The 23,768-nt window shown below is 42.5% G+C and overlaps 1 protein-coding gene across 10 annotated transcripts in view; it reads right to left on the minus strand.

The window, feature by feature from the left end:
* Positions 1 to 23,768, minus strand: part of UBR4 (ubiquitin protein ligase E3 component n-recognin 4) — a 283,469-nt gene that overhangs the window by 244,649 nt on the left and 15,052 nt on the right. For 5 of the 10 annotated variants that reach the window (XM_033921740.1, XM_033921739.1, XM_033921738.1 and 2 more), the window contains exons 9-16: positions 20,496 to 20,620; positions 17,750 to 17,809; positions 17,298 to 17,488; positions 16,568 to 16,667; positions 16,335 to 16,472; positions 8,768 to 8,885; positions 8,125 to 8,175; positions 3,260 to 3,447 (exon numbers count right to left, since the gene is read on the minus strand). In XM_033921740.1, the coding sequence (XP_033777631.1) occupies positions 3,260 to 3,447; positions 8,125 to 8,175; positions 8,768 to 8,885; positions 16,335 to 16,472; positions 16,568 to 16,667; positions 17,298 to 17,488; positions 17,750 to 17,809; positions 20,496 to 20,620 (971 nt within the window). The remainder of the gene's footprint in view (positions 1 to 3,259; positions 3,448 to 8,124; positions 8,176 to 8,767; positions 8,886 to 16,334; positions 16,473 to 16,567; positions 16,668 to 17,297; positions 17,489 to 17,749; positions 17,810 to 20,495; positions 20,621 to 23,768) is intronic. The other 5 variants (XM_033921741.1, XM_033921746.1, XM_033921745.1 and 2 more) reach the window with 1 other exon arrangement.

Genomic DNA, 23,768 nt, shown 5'->3' on the forward strand with positions numbered 1-23,768 from the left:
TAAAATAAAAAGTTCTATAAAAATGGAGTCCTTATTGTGAAAAGATCCAGTAAATGGCCTGACATGGTCCGTGTTTCGACTTCCAGGTAGAGGCCTGCCTCAGGGGTATCAGTTCAGTGCTGGGAATACACACTCTCAAAAAAGAACTTGTGAATGCATAAAGGACATGTAAAGTAGCTCAAAATGGTACCCATCCGTATCTTTGCCAGTCTGGAGGGACGCTAAAGAAAAGTCAATAATCATCCATACAAAATAACAAATACATTCCTGGATTTAAGATTTTGTTGTTATATGATCTCTTCCTCCCTTCTCTTCTAGCCCAACAATCAAAGTAGTTAGAGCAGAGAAACACATTGTCTTCACAAAAACCAGTATACTCGCTTTTTGTTCTTCAGGTCTTCCTTTTCCCTTCGTAGTTCTATTCTGTTCTTATTTATTTATATTCCGCATTATTCTCACAATAGATTGTGTCCATACAAAATTATTCATTTAACAATCATTTAAAAAAAAAAAAAAAAAAAGATTTTAAACAATTTTCTAAAGATATAATAAGAAGAAACTTTTCTTAGTACAGTTGGAAGATTATTCCAAAGCTTTGTTCCTATAAACTCAAAAGATTTGTTCATCAAAGAGTTCAAACGACCATATGAACTTATAAACCAGTATGTCAGGAGCAAGCTCTCTTTATTGGGAAAGTTATATACCTCACTAAACCTTCTAGTCCTATTCCCTGCAACAATTTATATACAAGTACTAGCTGATCACCCGGTGTTGCCCGGATATAACTTCCCTTGGGTTTTGCTTTACATTCACTTGAGGATTAACATCACACAAATTTTCCGTTTTCACTTTCTATTTAAGCTTCACTTCCTTATATACTGTTAAATGACTTAGTGACATCATTCCCGAAGCTTCACACAATTGGTCAAAGCAGCTCCATCTATATAAATTGAAAATCAGATGTATCCATGTGTGTGACCCCCTTCCTACCCCCACAAATGTATACTAAGTTTGGTTGAAATCTCTCTATATGTTTCAGTTATGCTGGATACACATATACATCTTTTTTTTTTTTTTTTTTACTTATTTGGACATTTATTCTTAGCACCATATATAGTACTTGTAACAATAACTAATCAAACATAACACACAACATTTACAAAGAAACAAAATTCAAATAATGAAAATCTATGACTACGAAAATAAAATACGCAATAAAAATTATCATATTTTCCATCAAATTAAATTATTATTATTTTTTTTTATTTCTTTATTCTTTGATTTTATACCAATTCAAAATTTACTCTCTTTTCAATCTTCAACTAATGTTATTGATTCAGAAGGAGTAACCCAGTCATGTTTTTTGGGGTCTAAAAATCACACACACAGCAGTATTTTTACAAGTTGCAAGTTTATTAGGTTTTTATATACTTCCTAACAAGGTTATCTAAGTGATTTTACAACCAGGTACTCAAGCATTTTCCCCATCTGTCCCAGTAGGCTCACAATCTATCCAACGGAACTAACAACTGCAGCCTAATTTTTTTTAATTCAGTGTAACACCACAATATAGGACTTTGCATGAATCAGCCAGTTATCCACATTAGGATAAACTAAGATGCCCTCCGTACCCAAGGCCACCACCATAGCTTTGATGAAGGTATGTGGTGCCATGGCTAGACCAAACGGAAGTGCACAGAAATGACAGTGCTTTCTCAAAATCACAAACAAATCACCAATGTGAGTCCAAAATGGTAATATGAAGATAGGCCTCCATGAGGTTGAGAAAAGTCAGAAATTCCCCTTGCTGTACTGCCAAGATCACGGATTTCAGGGTCTCCATGTGAAAAGAAGGGACCCGGAGCGCCCTGTTCACACCTTCCAGATCCAGAATTGGACAAAAAGACCCTTCTTTCTTGGGCACCACAAAATAAATAGAGTACTTCCCGGTGCAAATCTCTGAAGGAGGCACAGGAACTACTGCCTTGAGCTCTATCAACCATTGAAGAGTCTGCCAAAACACCCATTTCTTCCAAGAGGCTTGACAAGAGGAAGAGAGAAAAAGATCAGGCAAGGGCCAGTTGAGCTGGAAAGCATACCCATCTCGATTAACTTCCAGGACCCACTGATCCAGTAAAACTCCCTTAAGCAGGTGCCCATCTGAACCTGGAGAAGGACTTGAGCACAGTCATTGGGCAGGTCGATCGGTAGAGGAGCACCTCAAGAGGACTGCATCTGCTGGAATAAACGAACATGGGAGGAAGCCCCCTCCCCTCCAAAGACACCCGACCAGGTCTACACTGGTGAAACTCCCAAAGATGACCTCGACCCAGACCCTCTCTAGCAGACTGGCGAGATTTGTCCTCTGTCAACCGAGGCACCTTGGAGTCCACCAAACTCTGAACCTGCTTATCTGAGTCCTCCCCGAAAAGAACCCGTAGAGGGAAACTTACTGAGCTTGGATTTGGAGCCACATCTGCCGACCAACCATGGAGCCATAAAGTACATCTAGTAGCCACCCTCAAGGCCATAGCCCACAACAAGTCATACATGGCAACTGAAAGATAAAAAGAGCCCAGTTCAAACAGCCACCTCCTGGTCTACCATCGACCAGTCATTAGACTCCCGATCCAACACATGCTCAGCCTAGCAGAACAGGCCCTGGCCACCAGACCATCACAAATCGCTGCCTGGATTGACAAAGCTGCCACATCAAAACTCTGCTTAAGAAGAGACTCCATTCTTCAGTCCTGGGAGTCCCTCCACTGGAACAGAATGCCTTTTGCCAATGGCTGAAACCACAGCATCCACAACTGGTGACCAAAAATAATCTTTATCAGGCTCAGGAATAGGACAAAGCCGGGATATGGACTGTGCCAGACAAAAGGGGGCATCTGGGGTCTTCCACTTAGCATGCATGGAACAGTCTCCTGGTAGAGGTGATGGAGACAGAGACTGTGTCTGAATTCAAGAAAGTGTGGGGATGTCTTAGAGAGAGGAAGAGATAGTGGATGCTGCGGATGGGCAGAATGGATGGGCCATTTGGTCTTTATCTGCTATCATGTTTCTATGTTTTATCCTACTTCAACTCTGTGTAGGCTAGATTCTTTTTTCCACTGTCTACCGACACATTTTTATGATAAGGTGGGTTATAAAAGCTACCTTACAATAAAATTAAATATGAAATTAGATTTATGTTGGGTAGAAGATTAAACAAATTTAAAAGGAACTCTCTAGTAATAGACAAGTGATTCCATACCAGTTCTGGGTCTTTACGGCTAGCCAGGATGTTCCCATTCTCCCCTGTGTTTTGTTTGCTAGGGCTCTTCATTCCTGGGGAACTCTCGAGAGGAGGTGGGGGGGGAGGTGGTGGAGATGCCACTTTTTCTTTACTTGGGGAGATGGTCTCTTCAAACCACTGACCAAGGATGGGCTCACTATCATCATCTGAAAGAAATGTAGAGAAATTTAAACAGGCTTCTCATCCAAAAATGTTGAGCATCATATATGAGTATCAGCTGAGCAGAGACGAGGCAACCTAGAAAAAAAAACAAAAAAACCCCACCACAGCACAGGGTTTAATCGACTGGCTAATTTAATAAGCCACTGTCAAATTTCCTCATAACAGGAACATTATAAAAGGCTATTTTCTGGAAAACAAGTTAACCCACAATACCAAAACAGCCAGAATTACAAGCAGGGGAGATATAGTCACACTTAAGTCCTTAGATTATGTATAGAATAGGAAAGACAAACCAAAATTACAGAATAGGCCGGGGGAGGGGGGGAATGGAGTAACTGTGGAACCCATGAGATATAACTAGTAGTTCAGAAATGACAGGGCTGCGGTGATCTTCCCTTTCTGTGATCTTACCTCCTACAACCTCCTGCTTCTTGCCAGGGTGGCAAACTTAAAAGAAAAGGACTTTCCTTTTTTGGCAATTTCCTTGTAAATGCCTTGTCACATATAATGAGTATCAATGTGTTTTGCTGGGCCCTGATTCATTTAGAGAATTCTCTTATCGATAAAGGCCTGGAGTTTCTATACCAAATATATTTTGGTTTTCCCAGCATTCTCTATTTCTTTTTGATTTGTTGAAGAATTTCTCTATAGTGTGGATATGGTGCATATTTTCTTGGTAAATTGTGTATTTCTTCGTACAGTTTTCCCCCGGTTGTTCGCAGTCGGCAGTTTGCAGTCCCGGTCATTCACGGTATTTTCAGACCGCAAACCACCAACAAGGAGAGGGCAGCGGGAGAAGCAGAAGAGAGCAGCCAGAGCGCTGCGAGTGCAGGAAATCACTCGCGGTTTGCTCCGACCGCCTCTTCCTGCACGAAGTCGGGCCTTATCCAATCAGGAGCTGCTTTGACATGCAGCTCTTGATTGGATAAGGCCCGACTTCGTGCAGGAAGAGGCGGTTGGAGCGAACCGCAAGTGATTTCCTGCACTTGCGGCACTCCGGCTGCCCTCTTCAGGCTCCCCCATGAAAAAACGTATTTGCAGTTTTTCGAGATTCGCAGGGGTTCCTGGAATGGAACCCCCCGCGAATCTCAGGGGAGCATTGTATTTCTTTTATTTCTTGCATTTTACATATATAGTAAATGACGGCAGATACGGTCCATCCAGACTAGTTATATGATTTTTGCAATCTAAGCTCACTCCAGCCTATCTAACCATCCCATTGTTTGCAGGATATCTACTGTAAAATCTGGCCAGTAACATCCTCATGTTCCAAGTTAATGGAGTTCCCAACCCACCCTACACTGAATCACCATATGTAATGTAATGTAATTTATTTCTTATATACCGCTACATCCGTTAGGTTCTAATGGGACACAAACCATACAAGTCTGTAGTTCTTTAATTTATACCAATTTTTCTGATACATTGTTTAGAATGTTTTTTTGATTTGAAAATTTTAAAATTAAAAAGAAAAAATCTCAACAGAATTAAAAACAGGGAAGAGAGAATGAGTGGAGAGGTGGTTAGTCAATCAATGTTAATGTTTAAGTGACATACCTTTTGTATTATCAAGAAATTTTCAATTAAAAAACAAAACCCCACACAGATCTACAAAATAAAATTCCAGCGAAAAGTCCTACCGTTAAGACTAGTTTCTGCATTGTTCCACTGCACTATCTTAAAATTATTCTATTACATATTATGGAAAGAACTAGGAAAGGAATGGAGAACAAAAGTGAAAGCATTAAACCGCCTTTGTATTGCTCCATGGTGAGAATGCACCTAGAATATTTTGTGCAATTCTGTCATTTCTTTTTTTTTTTTTAATTTCTTTATTCTTTTTCAAACTTACATCAAGTGCACAAAAAGAACAAAATGAAATACTATCGTATAACACTTGAACATCATACATTATATTCTTAATATGTAAATTAATTAAAAACCCTCCCCCCTCCCATCTTTCTATACAATCATTAAAACTATCATTTCCTTCAAAATTTCAATTTTGCTACATCTTATCTTCCAATCTCCCCACCCCCCTATGTATATTATCAAAGAAAAATGATGCCTATTCACTACAAAAATCAACCATCGGTCTCCATATCTTTAAAAAATTTTTATAATTTCCTTTCTGTATTGCAATTGCTCTTTCCATCTTGTAAATATGACACAGTGAATTTCACCAAAACATATAATTGAGATTACTATAATTTTTCCAGTTGTTAGTAATATGTTGCATAGCAACACCCGTCATTATCATCAAAAACTTATTGTTACGTGCTGATAATTGACTTTTTTTCCTCATAGACATACCGAACAGAACAGTATCATATGATATTTCCACATGATTTTCCAATAAGCAATTTATTTGAGACCAAATTGAATTCCAAAAATTCCTAATGCAGGGGCAATAAAAAATTAGATGATCCAATGTCCCCACTTCTAGATTACAGTGCCAGCATCTATTAGATTTAGAGCTATCCAACTTTTGTAAACGAACTGGGGTCCAAAAAGCTCTATGTAATAAAAAGAACCAAGTTTGTCTCATAGATGCTGACACTGTACATCTCATTCTCCAAGACCAAATTCGTGGCCATTGAGAAGCAGAAATATTATGCTTAATCTCAATGCTCCAAATGTCTCTCAGACCAGTTTTTGGCTTTTTATTTAAAAATCCAGATAATAATTTATACCACTGTGCGGCTAGGTGTCCCATGAAATCAGCCTGGAAACATAGGAACTCCAAACTATATTGAGTATTAAGAGTTTTCCATTCAGGGAACCCCACTTGAATAGCCTGCTTCAGCTGCAACCATTTAAAACTTTGTGATTTATCAAGACCAAATCTAATTTGCAACTGTGAAAAGTCAAGCAGTTTACCATTTAAAATAACATCATTTAAAGTTCTTATGCCTGCTATAATCCAGTGTTTCCATAAGATTTGAGCTCCGCCAATTCGAATCTTGGAGTTTATCCATAAAGATTGATTTGTTGATTTGCTTATTGGAATAGATGTTAGATTACTAATGTATCTCAAAGTTTTCCATGTATCAATCAAAATTCTGTTCTGTTTATATCTTCTAGGCATTTTTATACTAACAACATGAACTAAATGTAAAGGAAACATTAGACGCCACTCCAAATATAACCAATCTGGAGCATTATCATAGAGTTCTGGGAGGATCCAATACATACCCTGGCTTAAAATATAGGCTTGATGGTACCTATAAAAGTTTGGAAATTTAACCCCTCCCTCCTCAATTGGCTTTTGTAGAGATACTAGAGCAATCCTAGGTCTTTTACCCAGCCAAATAAATTTCGTAAGAATACCATTAAGTTTTTTATAAAATGACCCCTGAAAAAATATTGGTATCATACTCATTTGGTAACAAACTACAGGCAGAATCATCATTTTAATTGTTTGCACTCTCCCCCACCATGAAAGATGTAACGGATTCCAATGCTCACATACTTCTGTTATTTTTTTTAATAAAAGTTTTTCATTCTCTTTCAAAGTGTCTTCCAACGTCTTTTTTTATCATTATACCTAAATATTTTAATCCCTCTTCTTTCCAGGTAAATGAAAAAGCATCAAATAAACCTTTAGTACAATGTACATTAAGAGGAAGAATCTCAGACTTATTCCAATTGATTTTATATCCTGAAAATTTCCAAATGTATCAATCAACTCCAATAAACATGGAATGGTAGATTCAGGATTCCTCAAATACAGCAATATGTCATCCGCATATGCTGAAACTTTATATTCTCTATCAGAAAAGAGAATACTCTGTATCCCTCTTGCTTGTTGAATGGCCAATAACAAGGGTTCTAATACAATATCAAAAAGCAAAGGAGATAACGGACAACCCTGTCTAACCCCCCTCCTCAAAGTAAACCGATCAGAGAAACTATTATTAATGTACAATCTTGCAGAAGGGGAGCTATACAAAGCTTGAATCATTTGAATAAATCCCGGACCAATACCAACCCAACCAAGTGCTTGATACATAAAAGACCATTCAACTCTGTTAAACGCTTTTTCCGCATCTAAAGAAATGGAAAAAAACGGATCTGCAATTTCTTTAGATAAATTTAACATATGAAAAGCCAATCTAGTATTATCAGAGGAGTGTCTTTTTGCCACGAAACCAGTTTGATGCATATCAATGATAAAAGGGAGAGCCTTAGCTAATCGTAAAGCCAAAATCTTGGCCAAAAGTTTACCATCCACATTTATTAATGAAATGGGCCTGTAATTTGCAACCAAATTAGGATCTCTATTTGGCTTTGGCAAAACAATTGTTACTGATTCCGCCATAGTACCTGTAATACATCCCTTAGACAATTGGGATTTAAATAAATTTAATAATTGAGGTAATAGAGAAACTTGAAATGATTTGTAAAATTCCACTGTAAATCCATCCCCACCTGGAGCGGATCCAACTCTAAGAGATTTCAATGCTGTTTCTAATTCTTTTAATGATATAGGCTCATCTAAACTCCTTTTTATATGATCTGGAACTTTCGGACCAATAATTAAATTTAAAAAATCAATACCATCCTTCTCTTTACCCTCATAAGATTCAGAAGAGTATATAGTTCTTTATAAAACTTTAAAAATTTACTTAAAATGCTCTCAATTTGAGAATGCATCTCACCTTTCTCATCTTTAATTGCAATAACTTTTGTTCTTCTTTTCTTTGCTAATTCTGTCACATTTCAAAAAAGGATATAGCAGAATTAGAAAAGGTACATAAAAGGGCAAGAGAAATGATAAAGGGGATAAGACAACCTCTCTATGAGGAAAGGATAAAGTGGCTAGGGGTCTAAAGCGTGGAGAAGAGAATGGCTGAGAGCAGATATGATAGAAAATTATAAAATAATGAGTCAAGTGGAACAACTAGAAGTGAATCGTTTATTTATTCTTTTCAAAAGGACAAGGGGACATGTGATGAAGCTACTAGGTAATAAATTTAAAATAAATTTGAGAAAATATTTCTTCATCATTAAATACAAATTCATTGCCAAAGAAGGTATTAAAAGCAGTTAGTGTAGGAGGATTTAAAAAAGTTTTGGACAAGTTCCAAAAAGAAAAGTCCCTAAGCCCTTATTAAAATGGACTTAGGGAAATCCACTGCTTATTCTTGGGATTCTTTTGGGATCTTGCCAGGTAGTGGTGATCTGGGATCAGCCACGGTTAGAAATAGGATGCTGGGCTTGATGGACCTTTGGTCTGTCCCAGTATAGTGGATACTTATGATATGGTTTGTTTGTTCAGTCCAGCCATTGTTCTAGTCTTACCCTGGCTGCTATCCTCCTCCGTGCTGCTGAAGTCATCCTCATAGTACGTATTAGAGTCAGTAGAAGCACTGGCATCACTGCTCATAGAACCTTTTCTCTGACGATGCAGGACACAAGCCTGGCAACCAAACAGAATTGTATCAAAACGAGTACATACAGAGTATCCCCTAAGAAATCGGAGAATCTTTACGTAGATCATGTTAAGGCAATGTGCACAAAATTAATTTTCAAAATGGGTCACCAAAAAAAAAAAAAATGTTCTAAGTCTAATAGATGCTGGCATTGTCATACTGGTATAGGAACTTTGGATCATCTGTTGTATTTTTGTCCGTTTATATTAATATATTGGAAGTCAATTTGGGAACAAATAAATTTAGTACTAGATTCAAATGTTCCAATGTCATATTAGGCTATAATTTGTGGAACAATTTTACATGTGAAACCCACTCTAGATAAATATAAGAGTCGTCTATTTATGATCCTAACAGGTATAGCCATTCAATTGATTACAAGTAATTGGAAAAACCATGATAGAATTAATTATACATTTTGGTGGGTGAATGTGTGTACTACATACAGATACGAACGAATTAACGCAGAATGTAGGGGTTTTAGTGAGGTATTTAATAAAATTTGGAGCCAAATGACTAAATTTGTAAAAACATAATAATGTATTTTCATCATATCTCTTCTTTTCTTTGGTTTATTTATCTTTACAAATCCAGGAGGGTGGGGAGTTGGAGGGAGGGGAATAAATATTGATAGTGATATTTGGGCAACTTTATTCTTTATTTGTATTGTATATTAGGATATATTATGATATTATTATATGCAGGAAAATGAAATTATTGAATTATATTTATGTTACCTGTATAGATAATAGTGGAATATGTGGAATATCTTTTTTCTTTCATTTGTAAGACACTGTTTTTGATCCGCGATCAAAGCCTGCAGCTCACTGACCCTGCGAGCAGACGTGAGGGCAAGCAGGAAGATCACCTTCCAAGTAAGGAACTTCAGATGAGCTATGTCCATGGGCTCAAAAGCAGGTTTCATCAATTGAGCAAGAACCACATTGAGATCCCAAACCACAGGGGGGGGCTTGAGATGAGGATGGACATTCAAGAGACCCCGCATGAAACGAGAAACTAAGAGGTGGACAGACAGCGACTTCCCATCAAGCTGCCGATGGAAGGCGGCAATCGCACTAAGATGTACACGAACCGAATTAGTCTTGAGGCCAGACCAAGACAAATGAAGCAAATAATCCAAAACCGAAGATAAAGAAGCAGACAAAGGTTCCACCTGATTCGAAGCACACCACATGGCGAATCTAGTCCACTTCTGGGCATAACACTGCCTAGTAGAAGCTTTTCGAGAAGCTTCCAGAACATCCCTCACTGACTGGGACAACTCAAAGGAAGGAGTCAGGTGGAAAGGAACCAAGCCGTCAGATGTAGAGACTGCAGATTGGGATGCAACAGCGAACCCCGACTCTGAGACAGCAGAGAAGGAAACACAGGCAGAAGCAGAGGATCCCCGACATTGAGTTGAAGGAGCAGGGAAAACCAAGGCTGCCGAGGCCACCGAGGAGCGATCAGAATCATGGAGGCGCGGGCCGACTTGAGAAGGACAAGCGTCCTCAGAATCAACGAGAAGGGAGGAAACACATATAGGAACCTGCCCATCCAATCCAAAAGGAATACATTGGCCTCGAGATGGTCCGGGGAGAACACCCTGGAGCAGAAGAGAGGCAGCTTGTGATTGAAGGGGGAAGCGAATAGATCGATCTGTGGAGTTCCCCACCGAAGAAACACCTGACGCAAAGTCTGAGAGTGAAGAGACCATTCTTGCGGCTGCAGGAGGCGGCTCAACTTGTCCGCTAGGTAGTTCCGCTCGCCCTGGATGTAAACCGCACAAATAAAGACATTGTGGCGCAACGCCCAATTCCAAAGGCGCAGAGCCTTCCTGCAGAGGGACAGGGAACCTCCCTGTTTGTTGACGTAATACATTGCCACCTGGTTGTCCGTGCGTACCAGGACTACCTGATCTTGAAGTAAATGGCGAAAGGCCACCACCGCATTGTAAATGGCCCGAAGCTCCAACACGTTGATGTGTCAACGCCTGTCCGCACTTGACCAAAGGCCCTGCGTATGCAGACCGTCGAGATGCGCCCCCCCAAGCATACGCCGAGGAGTCTGTTGTGAGGACACGGTGATGTGGAGGAGCGAGAAAGAGCAACCCTCTGGAAAGATTGGAAGAGTTGGTCCACCAACGGAGCGAGCGTTTCAAGGAAGGGGTCACCGCAATGTGATGAGAAGCGGAATCCCGATCCTGTCGCCACTGAGAGGCCAGAGTCCACTGAGGGACCCTTAGATGGAGGCGTGCGAACGGCATGACATGCACGGTGGAGGCCATGTGACCCAAGAGGACCATCATCTGCTTGGCCAAAACCATAGCCTGCAGGGAAACCTGCTTGCTCAGCCGCACTAACATGGCCTGCCGAGGAGGAAGCAGAAATGACCGGAGGCGAATCGTGTCCAACACGGCCTCGATAAACTGGAGGGACTGAAAGGGCCATAGCTGGGACTTTGGGAAGTTTACCTCGAACCCCAGTCTCTGAAGGAACGTAATAGTCTGTCGGATCGCTGAGATAACCCCCTCCCTCGACGAGGCTTTGATCAGCCAATCGTCGAGGTAGGGGAAGACCTGAAGGCCCCGGGACCGTAGGGCCGCCACCACGAGACACTTCGCGAAGACCTGTGGGGACGAAGCGAGCCCGAACAGGAGGACCCTGTATTGGAGACGCAGATCTCCCACATGAAAACGAAGGAACCGGCGACAAGATGGATGCACCAGAACATGAGTGTAAGCTTCCTTCAGATCGAGGGAGCACAACCACCCCGTCGAGCAAGGGATACAGAACGGGAAGGGAGAGCATCCGGAACTTCTCCCGAACCAGGAATTTGTTGAACCTCCGGAGGTCCAGAATGGGCCGGAGGTCCCCGGTCTTTTTGGGGGCAGGAAGTACCTGGAGTAAAACCCCCGGCCCCTCTGGGAGGGGGAAACCACCTCCACCGCACGAAGGCGAAGAAGCGCCCGGGCCTCCAGAAGGAGTAAGGGGAGCTGCGTCCGATTGGAAAGAGACCCGCTGGGAGGACTGTCCGGCGGCATTTCCCGAAAGTTCAAAGAATACCCCTCCCGGACCACGGATAGGACCCAAGCGTCCGAGGTAATACGAGCCCAGAATGGATAAAAGGCTCGGAGACGGCCTCCAATGGGAAGGGGGGCAAAAACCAATGCGGAGGGGGCCAGACCCCATCTGCTCAGCCCGTCAAAAAGACGGCGCCGGCTTAGACACCGCCGGGGTCTGAGGCTGCGGAGGAGCACGCTGCTGCTGCTGCTGCCGGCGAGGAGGCGGGCGCGAGAAAGCAGGAGTAGACTTCTGCGGGTACCTCCGGGGCAGCAGTCGATAGGCCTTAGAAGGAGTGGACTTCGGCTTGGGCCACACCAAAGCAGCAAAGGAACGCTCATGCTCCGAGAGGCGCTTAGTGGCCACCTCGATCGAGTCATCGAAGAGCTCATTCCCCAAACAGGGCAGATTGGCCAAGCGGTCCTGCAGGTTGGGGTCCATGTCCACGATGCGGAGCCACGCCAACCAGCGCATGGCAACCGCAAAGGCGGAAACCTGGAAGGAAAGCTCAAAAGCATCGTAAGCTGCATGGAAGAGGTGCAACCAAAGCTGAGAAAGAGAGTCTACCAATTGCCCAAACTCCGCCTTGCGGGAGGCGGGCAAGTCACCTTGAAAGGCGGGCAGGGACTTGACCAAGACCTTCAGGTACGATGTAAAGGTAAAATTATAGTTCAAGACCCGGTTGGCCATCATAGAATTTTGGTAGAGAGCCTGCCAAATTTGTCCATGGTCTTTCCCTCCCGTCCCGGCGGGACAGCCGCGGAGACCCTGGAGGGATGGGACTTCTTAAGCGAAGACTCCACCAGCAGAGACTGGTGGGACAGTTGAGCCGTTTCAAATCCCGGGCAGGGGACAGTCCGGTATTTTAGATTCCATTTTGGATGGAATAGCCAGAACCGCATATGGGGTTTCCAAGTTCCGGAAGAATGCTTGGTGCAAGACCGGGTTCAACGGGAGCCAGAGAGACTCCCGCGGGCAACACAGCAGATCCATCTCCGCCAGAAACTCCTTGGTATACTTGGAGTCGGCCTGGAGATCAAGATCCAGCGCCCTCCCCATATCCTGCACGAATCTCGTGAAGGAGGTGGGGCGACCCTCAGACAGGCCCCCGGGGGGGGGGGTAGAACGAGACCGAGGCACCGCCGAGAAGGAGGGAGAAGCCTCCCGAGAATAATGAGGCGGCCGGTTAGTATCCCCTTGGCCCGAACCCCAGGACGCCCCACTGAGGGAACGTGGTGGGGTCAAGGACGGGCGGCACTTCGAGGACCCCTAAGGTGAAGACCCCGGGATCAAGGCACCGCGGCCCGCTGACGCCAAGGAGACATGCCCCGGGAAAAAGCGGGAGAACCCCTCGAGGTCGGCGCCACCTGGACCGGAGCCCCGGACCGGGAAGGCGACTTGAACAGCCAGGGGTCGGAGAGGGACAACTCCGAAACCCGGAGAGCTCCCTCAGTGCGGACCCCCGGGGACCGACCCCGACTCGGGGAAGAGTCCCGGGGGCGCTTCGCCGAACGTCAAGACGGGGTCGAGGCACACTCCGACCGGCACTTCGACCTCGGGCGCCCTGAGGGCGAAGAACACCCCAAGGCCCCAGGCGAGGAGTCCGAGGACGAAAGGCGCCGAGACTGACGCACCTTGCCCCCAGGGGCTTTGACGCGACGCTCAGGCTGGTCCGGCGCACGAGAGGTTGAGGCTGGGGTCAAATGGGCCAAAGTCGAGGAGAGCTCCGAGGAGATCTTAGCCCTTAACATCTGAAACACGGGCACCGAAAGCATCGAGGGCATATCAGGTGCATTCCACCGAGGGTGACCTCGAGGATGAGTATTCCCTAGAGGTGGAAGCACGCTTTGAGGGCTTGGCCAGTCTTGACAAGGCCGGTTGAAGGGCACTCCCACCATGAACGGCCGGAGACTCCGAGGTTGGCTTCCTCGCCAGTGCTGACCCTGAAGAGGAAGAAAGAGGGGACTTACCCGGAGCCAAGGTCTTCGAGGCCAGGGTCGAGCCCTTCGAGGCTGAGGTCTTACTCGGGGCCGAGGTCTTCGAGGCCGAGTCCGGAGACGAAGCCAGGGCCGGATCCACAGCAAAAAGTTCGGCCATGCGGGCCCGATGACTTCGCAGGGCACAATTCTGAAAAGTAGCACACTGGGGCAAGCGTTGGTCGGATGGTCAGCCCCCAGGCACAAGATACACCACCAATGCACTTTTTAAACCTGGTAAGAGGCCGGGACATAGAGGGAAAAAAAATGGCCGTGGCCAGGAGGCCACGGCAAACCGGGACCCCCGGATGCCGAAGACAAAAAAAAAAAAAAAAAGGAAGTACTTTTTCACACAGAGGGTGGTGGACACATGGAACACCCTTCCGGAGGCCGTGATAAGAAATAGCACAGTACAGGGTTTCAAGGATGACCTGGATAGGTTCCTGGAAGACAAAGGGATTGAGGGGTACAGATAAGAGCAGTGGAAGGTTTAGAGATAACTGTAGAGGTAGGCAATAAAATTAGTCAGGGACCACTGACCAGGCAATATGCCTGATGGGCCGCCGCGTGAGCGGACCGCTGGGCTGGATGGACCTCTGGTCTGCCCCGGCGGAGGCGACTACTTATGTACTTATCACGGAAGTCAAAAACTTTTTTTTTTTTTACAAAACCCGAAGGCAAAAAGGCGCACAGAGACTCCGAGAGAAAAACAAAGAAGCCGCGGTTCTAGAAAGGCACTTTAACACGGAGAGAAAAACGACAGGGCTTTCTGGCTCCGCGGAAAACTAAGAACTGAAGACCACGAGGAGGGGATGCGCCCTCTAGTGGAGCAGGAAGGCACACACATGCGTGGTGCAGCACCAGCAAACTTGAAATCTTCAATCAAGTTTGCTTGAAAAGCTGTCTGCGTCGGGTCTCCGTGGATGACATCATCCACATGTAAAGAATATGCTGCCTGCTTGACCTGGGATAATACTAGTATTCTTAAATATTTATCAATACTAAATGTAGTTTTTTATTCTCCAGTTAATTAGATGTTCAAGATGGGTACAAAAAAAAACCCCTGTGTTTTTGCATCACAGGTATCACTGCTGAGCATATTTGATTCCAATGGAAAAGGTACCCATTTGTGTTACATAGAAGTTGGTGCAGAAAAGACAAACAAGCCAGGGAAAGGGATTAGAGAATGCTAAGAGAAATGGTGTTCTTCCAGGGTTTCTCCTGGAAACATTTTTTGCACATCAGTAACGAAAGGAATATTTTATTTTAAATATTTATTATTCGTCTAAAACCTAGGCGACTTACATTATATTACATTTAATGTCTTCTGTCCCACCAATACCTTTCAGTTCTAGGCGGTTTGCAACAAGTTCTAGGCATTCCCAGGGAGATTACAAGATTGATAACTATAATATGTGTCGGGATCTGGGAATGGTAGATACGGTTTGGTTGCATCATTTGACAAATTTCTTACAGTAAAAAAAAATTAATAATAATAATAATAATCCAAAATCATTAACATTTATATAAAATCATCAACCACAATAAAAATAACATCAGCAAAAATACAGAAAGTTTTCAATTCAGTGAAATGACCACACCAAACTCCCACCCAAAAAAAAACAACAGGTTTTTAATAACTTCCTAAACTTGAACATGTTCCTACAAAAATGTAAAGGTCCAGGAATACCGTCCACAGAGCCAGACTGACTTTACTGAATTTACATAAAGTATTTCCTCTCTTATTCCCACATGCAGCAACATGCTGTTTTCAGATCTCAATGCTTATATATTAATAATAATAATAACTTTATTTTATATACCGCAGTACCACAAACAGTTCAGAGCGGTTTACAACGTAAGAGACTGTACATTTACAGCGAAGATACAATGAGAACTGTACATATTCAGTAAAGGTGTTTAAACAGCGAAGAACAATGTAGATTTACCATGCAGGAGATTGTACATATACTACAGATATATATATATATATATATATATATATAATAGAGAGGCAATGCGAGAGGCTTATAAAGAACAAAGCAGTGTACCAAATCAATATAGGGTGGTGGATGTCAAGAAGACAACCAGTATCAATTACAGGATAGAGGTATTTGATTATTTGGTAATGAGGGGAGTTCAAGAAATTTGTTGTAGAGGAAAGATTTGAGAGATTTCCTGAAGGATGAGTAGGATGGGGCAGATGAGATGAGGGTGGTCAGGCAGTTTGTCCATTAGTTAGCACAATTGAGAAACTGGGTTTGATTCCCACTGCAGCTCCTTGTGACCCTGAGCAATTCACTTAACCCTCCATTGCCCTGGCGATAACACAACCCAACTTCTGTTGCAGACCAAAATACACTAAATTCTCAGTGTTGAGGAAGGAGCTTACTTTTACCTTTCTATAGGAAGTGGAAAGCAAAGTCAAAAGCAGATTTGTGAGGGGAACAGAGTCAATAAGCCGTTGGATTCTCTGTATGGATGTACTTTGAGCCATAATACTCAGCTCAGCTGGAGGTCCATCTGTCTCCCAGCCCTACAAGATAGTATTTCAGAAATATAATTAGAAGTCCAGCGTTCTGACCAAGAAAAAATGACTTTAAGATTAGACAACGGCCTATTCTCACTCACCTTATGGAGGGCCTCTACCTGCAGGTCTTGAAAGAGCGAGGTCAGCAACTTGATGGCATGATTTGCTAACACCACCGATAGGACTCCAAATCCCTGATGTCTAATCAAAAACAGCAAATTAAGAGGACTGTTTACAAATCCAACAAAAGCTCTTCTTCAACAGTGTACAACTGCCACCAGACACTGCTAATGCCTGTACTTTAAATAAGAAAGTAGCACAGGGACCTACCAGAAGCAAACTGCTACAGCACCACTTTGCATTATCATATATACTTGAATATAAACAGAGGTAAAGGGGAGGGGGGGAAGATTAACATGAATATAAACCCATGGTTTATATTCAAGTGCTCTGCACCCAGCTCCCCTCCTACCCTGCCCTGCCAGCTCTGCACCTTGCCCCCCTTTTCCAATGCACTGATTTCAATGGATAGAATTGTGGACTGCAAATACTACAGTGCTTTGGGATGTAAGTTTAAAACCAGCATTGGCCAAAAAGTCTCCCTCCAGGAATGGGTAACTTGGCAGCTCTGCATTCCAGTAGTATCCAAAGGTCAAAGTAGCATAAAACAGGGATTGCCTTGGGTACAAATTTAGATTGTGCGCCCTTTAGGGGCAAAAAAATATCTATACCACATTGATAGCTTTCAGGCAATATAAAAAAATTAAATCAAAACAGTATATATATATAATCCTGGAGTCTTGCATTAGTCTGTAAAAGAATGCAACATACCCTTTCCCAGGTCCAAGTTTTGGAGAGCTCACACCCTCCTTTGTACGAGCAATGATATCTCGTACTCTAAGAGCTGCTAATGGGTCCTTTTCCTTCCCTTTATCAGACAAGGCAGTGGGGCTCAGGTTCAAGATGAGGAAAAGGCTGTTCAGCAAACACCAAGCCCCCAAGAGTTGGAAGTTCTGATAATGCTGGGTAAACACAAGGAAATATCATTAAAACCAAAAACCTTTTCTATTTCCTTTGTCACTAGAAGATTAAATTTAAATCCAATATGCTATAGAAATGGCCTTCCAAGCAACAGGCAACAGTCTATAGACACCTATCATAGTATCTAATAATCTCATAAATGTGACAAGTGCGAAGTAAACCAAAAGGAATTGTAGTCAGCATAGCCAAAAACCTTACTTTGGTGTCTTTATACCTGGCTCCATGGATTTGCTATTCCTTACCTCTCCTCCTGCTCTGCGAGAGTTGCTGATTGCCTGTCCAATCATTTCATAGATTTCTAGCTGTAGGAAAAAAAATATATATCAGCATCATTTGAGAAGATGAAAAAATATTCTAGCAATGACTTCTACATAATTTTCCAAGAAATGCCACCGGGAATGACTAAGGTATTTCAGCAGAGCAGTCAGTCTGCAGGTGTGAAAACAAGGAATCATGGTTTACATGCAAATTCTGATAGAAATAGTAAAACAACTGAATCACCAAGAACTGAATTATTAGTAGGCGACATGAGTTCAAGTACTAAGCTAAGCAGCAGCCTTTCCTCCACTTTAATCAAAAAGAACACATTCAAAATGGATCATAATTTCAATAGCACCAGCACACTTCATTATGGCCCCCTTTTACTAAGTCAGGGTAGGAATTCTAAGAGAGTTGGAGCATTTAGCGATCCAGGACACAGTAGAAACCAGACAATGACACGGGGACAAATTTTTCCCCATCTCCGCGAGTTGTTTTCCTGCCCCATTCCTGCAAGCTCCATCTTCATCTGCACAAGCCTCAAACACTTTAAAATCATAAGTATTTGAGGCTTATGTAGTTAAGGTAGAGCTTACAGGAATGGAGCAAGGACAGCAACAAAACTCGCAGGGACAGGACGGGGAAATTGAGTTCCTGCGGGGACAGGGACAAATTTGTCCCCGTGTTATTCTCTAGTAAAAGGGGGGAGGGGGATGTGTTTTCACTAAACATTTTCTGACTTATTTTAAAATGTACCACATTGTTTTACTCTTTAGGGAAAACCCCCCCATAAAGACTAAGAGGCATGTTATATGATGCAAGGTTCCACATTAGCACTAGGAATTATTAGGAAAAGAATGCAAAACAAAACCAAGATTATTCCCCTTTTTGCAATAATGGGGAGAATGGATAGAGGGAGTGGTTCTTGATGTGCTATATGGGTTGGGGACTGTTTTGGTTTTTGGGGGTTCTGTGATGGGGTAATGTTCCTTCCCTAGTCAGGATTTTGTGGGGGTAATGGAGTTATTCAGAGTGGTGAAGACGCAGAAGGATTGCGAAGACCTGCAACGTGACATAAACACGCTTGAGAAATTGGCCGCCACTTGGCAAATGAGGTTTAACGTAGTTAAGTGTAAGGTGATGCATGTCGGTAACAAAAATCTTATTCACGAATACAGGATGTCTGGTGCAGTACTCGGAGAGACCCCCCAGGAAAGAGACTTGGGAGTACTGGTTGACAAGTCGATGAAGCCGTCAGCGCAATGTGCAGCGGCAGTGACAAAAAGGGTGAACAGAATGCTAGGAATGATTAAGAAGGGGATCACAAGCAGATTGGAGAAGGTTATCATGCCGCTGTATCGGGCCATGGTACACCCCCACATGGAATACTGCATCCAGCACTGGTCGCCGTACATGAAGAAAGACACAGTAATACTCGACAGGGTCCAGAGAAGAGCGACTAAAATGATTAAGGGGCTGGAGGAGTTGCCATACAGTGAGAGATTAGAGAAACTGGGCCTCTTCTCCCTCGAAAAGAGGAGATTGAGAAGGAACATGATCGAAACATTCAAGATAATGAAGGGAATTGACTTAGTTGATAGAGACAGGTTGTTCACCCTCTCTAAGGTAGAGAGAATGAGAGGACACTCTCTAAAGTTAAAAGGGGATAAAATTCCATACAAATGTAAGGAAGTTCTTCTTCACCCAGAGAATGGTGGAAAACTGGAATGCTCCTCCAGAGGTTGTTATAGGAGAAAACACCCTACAAGGATTCAAGATAAAGTCAGACAAGTTCCTGCTGAACCAGAAAGTACGCAGGTAAAGCTAGGCTCGGTTAGGGCACTGGGCTTTAAACCAAGGGCTGCCGCATGTGTGGACTGCTGGGCACAATGGACCACTGGTCTGACCCAACAGCGACGATTCTTATGTTCTTATGTCAGTTGCATTATATAGTGTGTGGTGATTATATTATTTTTGAAAAACTTTAATTAAAACATTTATAATATACAAAATAAAAAACCACCAAGATTTTTAAGCTTGGGACCCATTGCTAGAAGATGTAGAAAAAGCAATTATCATAGCCAACCTTTAAAAAAAAGTCCATAAATCACTATTAAGATAGACTTGAGGATGGCCAAAACTTATCCCTGCAGTTGGCAGCATGGAAACTTGCTATTTTGGGGGGATCCTCCCATGTACCTATGACCTGTATTGGCCACTGCTTGAAAACAGGACCTTTAGGTTTAACCAGTTTGGTGATTATATTCTCCATTAGGTATAGACATGTAGAAATATTTACCAACTGCAGCACCTACATTCCCTAAGCTTCTTAGTTGGCATTCATCTGATTTGGGTAAGTAACCACCTTACTGTAACTATGAACCTATTTTTTTCCAGTTATTAGGTTAACAAAGAAAGGTGGCAGACAGACAGGGTGCCATTAAATTCCCAATTTGCTGAATAATACAACGTCAGATTTAAGATGAAAACAAAAGATCTTCAGCATCCAGAAATTTCTGAGAAAGAACAGGCAAGAGCAAAAGACAAGGTAAGTACATTGTATGCCACTTTTTACACATAGTTCTACAAGTACCAGCAATGATTTAACAAATGACAAATAGAAAGTGGTTTTCAACTAACGGACAAGGAGCAAGAGGAAAGCCGGGTATGTGCTTGACCTGAATAAGCATGTTCTCTCTCCATTTGAATGTAACTCAGTCCAATACTTACACACTTCTGCACAATGGTTGCTGCATCATTTTCATAATCTTCTTCCTTAGAACTGGTGGATCCTGATCGCACCTGCTGAATGCTGCCAATATGTAGAATTGCCATACATGATGCAACACTCACACCTGTGAAAAAGCGTAAAGACAGAAAAAGTTGCAGCATCGGATATAATTCAGCATTGCTTCTGATTCAGTTGATGCCCTACTCAATGAAGATAGATAGATGTTAAAAAGGGGATATCCCGGAGGAACTCTGCATGGAATACTCCAATTATGAGAGAAAATATCATCTCTTCTAACCTGATACATCCAAGTTTGCAGAAAACTGTTAAACCAACAGAGGACATTTCCTGATAGACCAAATGAATCCAGATTGTGCAATAAAATATTGCGATCAACTAAATCAAAGGCACAACTCAAATCTAATTGTAAAATCAAGGCATTTTGTCCCAAAAAAACTAAATAAGTGATTTATTAAAGAAACAAGTAGAGTTTCTGTACTGTGGAGTGATCTGAAACCAGATTGAAAATTAGTCTGCCCACACAAGAACCCTCCCCCCTAAGCACTTCCTCAAAGTGAACCCACATCTTTTCTTAAAATTGAGCACGTTGCTGGCCTCAACTACCTGAAGTGGAAGATCATTCCAACGATCAACCACCCTTTTGGTGAAGAAATACTTCCTAATGTCACCATGAAATCTCCCACCCTTGATTTTTAACGGATGCCCTCTTGTTATCGTAGGTCCTGTAAGGAAAAAGATGTCTTCTTCCACCTCAATACGGTTAGTAACTTATATGAACGTCTCTATCATGTCTTCCCTCTCTCTGCGCTCCTCAAGAGAGAATAGCTGCAATTTATCTAGACGTTCTTCATATGAGAGATTCTTGAGTCCCAAGACCATCCTAGTGGCCATTCGCTGAACCGACTCCATTCTCAGCACATACCATAAATATAAAATAATCCAAATAGTCTGATTGAATATTGACCAACCCTTCTAATAGTTTAGGAAACAAAGGAATTAAAGCTATTGGTTGGTTGGTTGAAATTTCACTAATTAGATTCTTTGATATCTTCAATTATTCGAAGGATTGAAGTCCAGCTCTCTTGCAAGCAGTCAAAACCTCATGCCCAGTATTGGCTTTGGAACCGGCTAAGGTTTTTAGACCCACTGCTCTCTGGTACAAGAGCAGAAAGGTGGCGGACATCTACATTTTTGAGAATACTAAGATACCCACTGAAGAGACAGTCAGATCAGAGGTGAGCCTGGAGAGGGTCTTAAGGGGCCTAATGAGAGTACCAACGTCCTGCACCTTACTTCTGTAGAGTCTGCAGTGGCAAGGCACATCAGAAAGCTTGTCTTGCACATCAAATGTAAGTTTCAAGGTCTTCAGCCTTACAGCAAAAGCTCTCTATGCCATATCTAAAATATAGATTGTAGAAACCACTACTTCCGTTTGGCAACTAGCCAACAAAGGTTTTTGGCCTTCTCCCTAGGCCTAGAGAGTAAACTCTGCTCCACTGCACAATATGTCATGCAAGCGTATGAATTGTAGGATGCTATATGGGCCATTAGCATAGTGCTCTGAAAAAAATTCTCTCACACAAGATTTCCAATATCTGAACTTTCTTCCCATGTGATCCTTGAACTCTGAAGGGCCACTGAAAAATTCTCAGTCCAACCAAGAAGAGAATGATGTGAAGCCATGAAACTTATAGGTTATTCCACACTTTGACACTTTTCATGTGGAATAACTTGTAAGTTTCATGGCTCCACATCATTCTCTTTTTGGTTGGGCTGAGTACTTTTCAGCTACTCCTCGTATTCCTAGAGTCAACCTTCCTGTTAACAGGCAAAAGAATACGGGGGGAGTCACCCACATTCTCATTTGAATGCCCTTCAAGGTTCTGTGAACACACAGAGTCACAGGTGGGAAGAGGAATTGGAGGATATCCAAGCTTTCTAAATGGGATGGCCTGAGCCACCTCTCTGACAAATTCAATGCATGAGAGTTTCTCTGCTGGAGGTAGGGAAGGATCTGAAGCTAAACCTGGACACTCCAGAGAAGACTTCTGGTTCCTCTTCAGATTGCCAATGAGGCTCTGCCCGTCTCGATATACTCCAATCTAATCTAATTCAAGATTTCTGAATCACTCTAAGGCCATTCCATTCAAGGCGACTTACATCAAAAAGAAGCCATAATAATTAAATGGGAAAATACAATTCCTTGGATAAAAAGATGTCCTTACAACTCTTTACCTTAAAGTACTAACTTTACAATCTATCATATAAAAATGTTTTCAACATTCTATAAAATTTCCAATAACTAACTTCTGTCCTTATTTGTATCGTAAATCATTCCAAATAACTGACTAATCCAAACAACCACAACCAGATATAGGAGAACCCACACACCAGTCATGCACCCTCCAATCAGAAACGTCAAACAAAAGAAAATGTACGATGGCCTCCTGGCCACTGAAGCAGCAAAACTAGACTACCAACTCTCCAATTTACTGATCACGACCTCAGACTACAAAACCTTCAGAAAAGAAATAAAAACCCTGCTATTCAAGAAATCCTTAAAGACAAACTAACACAGCAAGAATCAGCTCAATCCCCAATAGCAACCTGTTCCACTATGTAATACCACTGAAACTGTCCAGATAACTCCTTTATGTAATCCACCTTAAACCGCAAGGTAATGGCAGAATAGAAATCACTAATGTAATGTCATAACAATAGAAGCATTTGTAAAAGAGGAGTTAAATTGACGTTTAAAACATAGACCTCTAAAAGTGGTAGTTTTTCAGTTTTAGTTTCTACCAAAATTATTGCTCAGATGCAAAATCGTAATACTTTCTCCTTATTTATAACCTGCCTCCAGTTACACATTCTTCTCTTCTGGCTTTACATGATTTAATTAGTTTTTTGTTTTTTTTGGGGGGGTTCCCCACTGCTCCCAGCCGACTCGCAATGCACCATCGGCGGGGAGCTCTGGGCGCCTGCAGCTGCTGGCGACAGAGCTCCTCCACCACACTGGCCTGAACACCACTTGCACAGGCCGACCGCGAGTGCCTCTCGCCTGGAGCACAATGAGCACTTTTTCCCTTTCGAAGTGCTCATTGCTCCATACGCAACCTAGCTAGAAATAAAGTGCCGGTTAGATGAAAAATATAGTAAAATACAGTTTTCTTAAAGGGAAACAACCTTCCAGACCAGCACTACCTCAGGATTTTTTATTTTTCCAGAAGAGACTCCACAGGCTCTCAAAG

The sequence above is a fragment of the Geotrypetes seraphini genome, chromosome 15, assembly GCF_902459505.1.
Source record: "Geotrypetes seraphini chromosome 15, aGeoSer1.1, whole genome shotgun sequence".
Classification (NCBI taxonomy): Eukaryota; Metazoa; Chordata; class Amphibia; order Gymnophiona; family Dermophiidae; genus Geotrypetes; species Geotrypetes seraphini.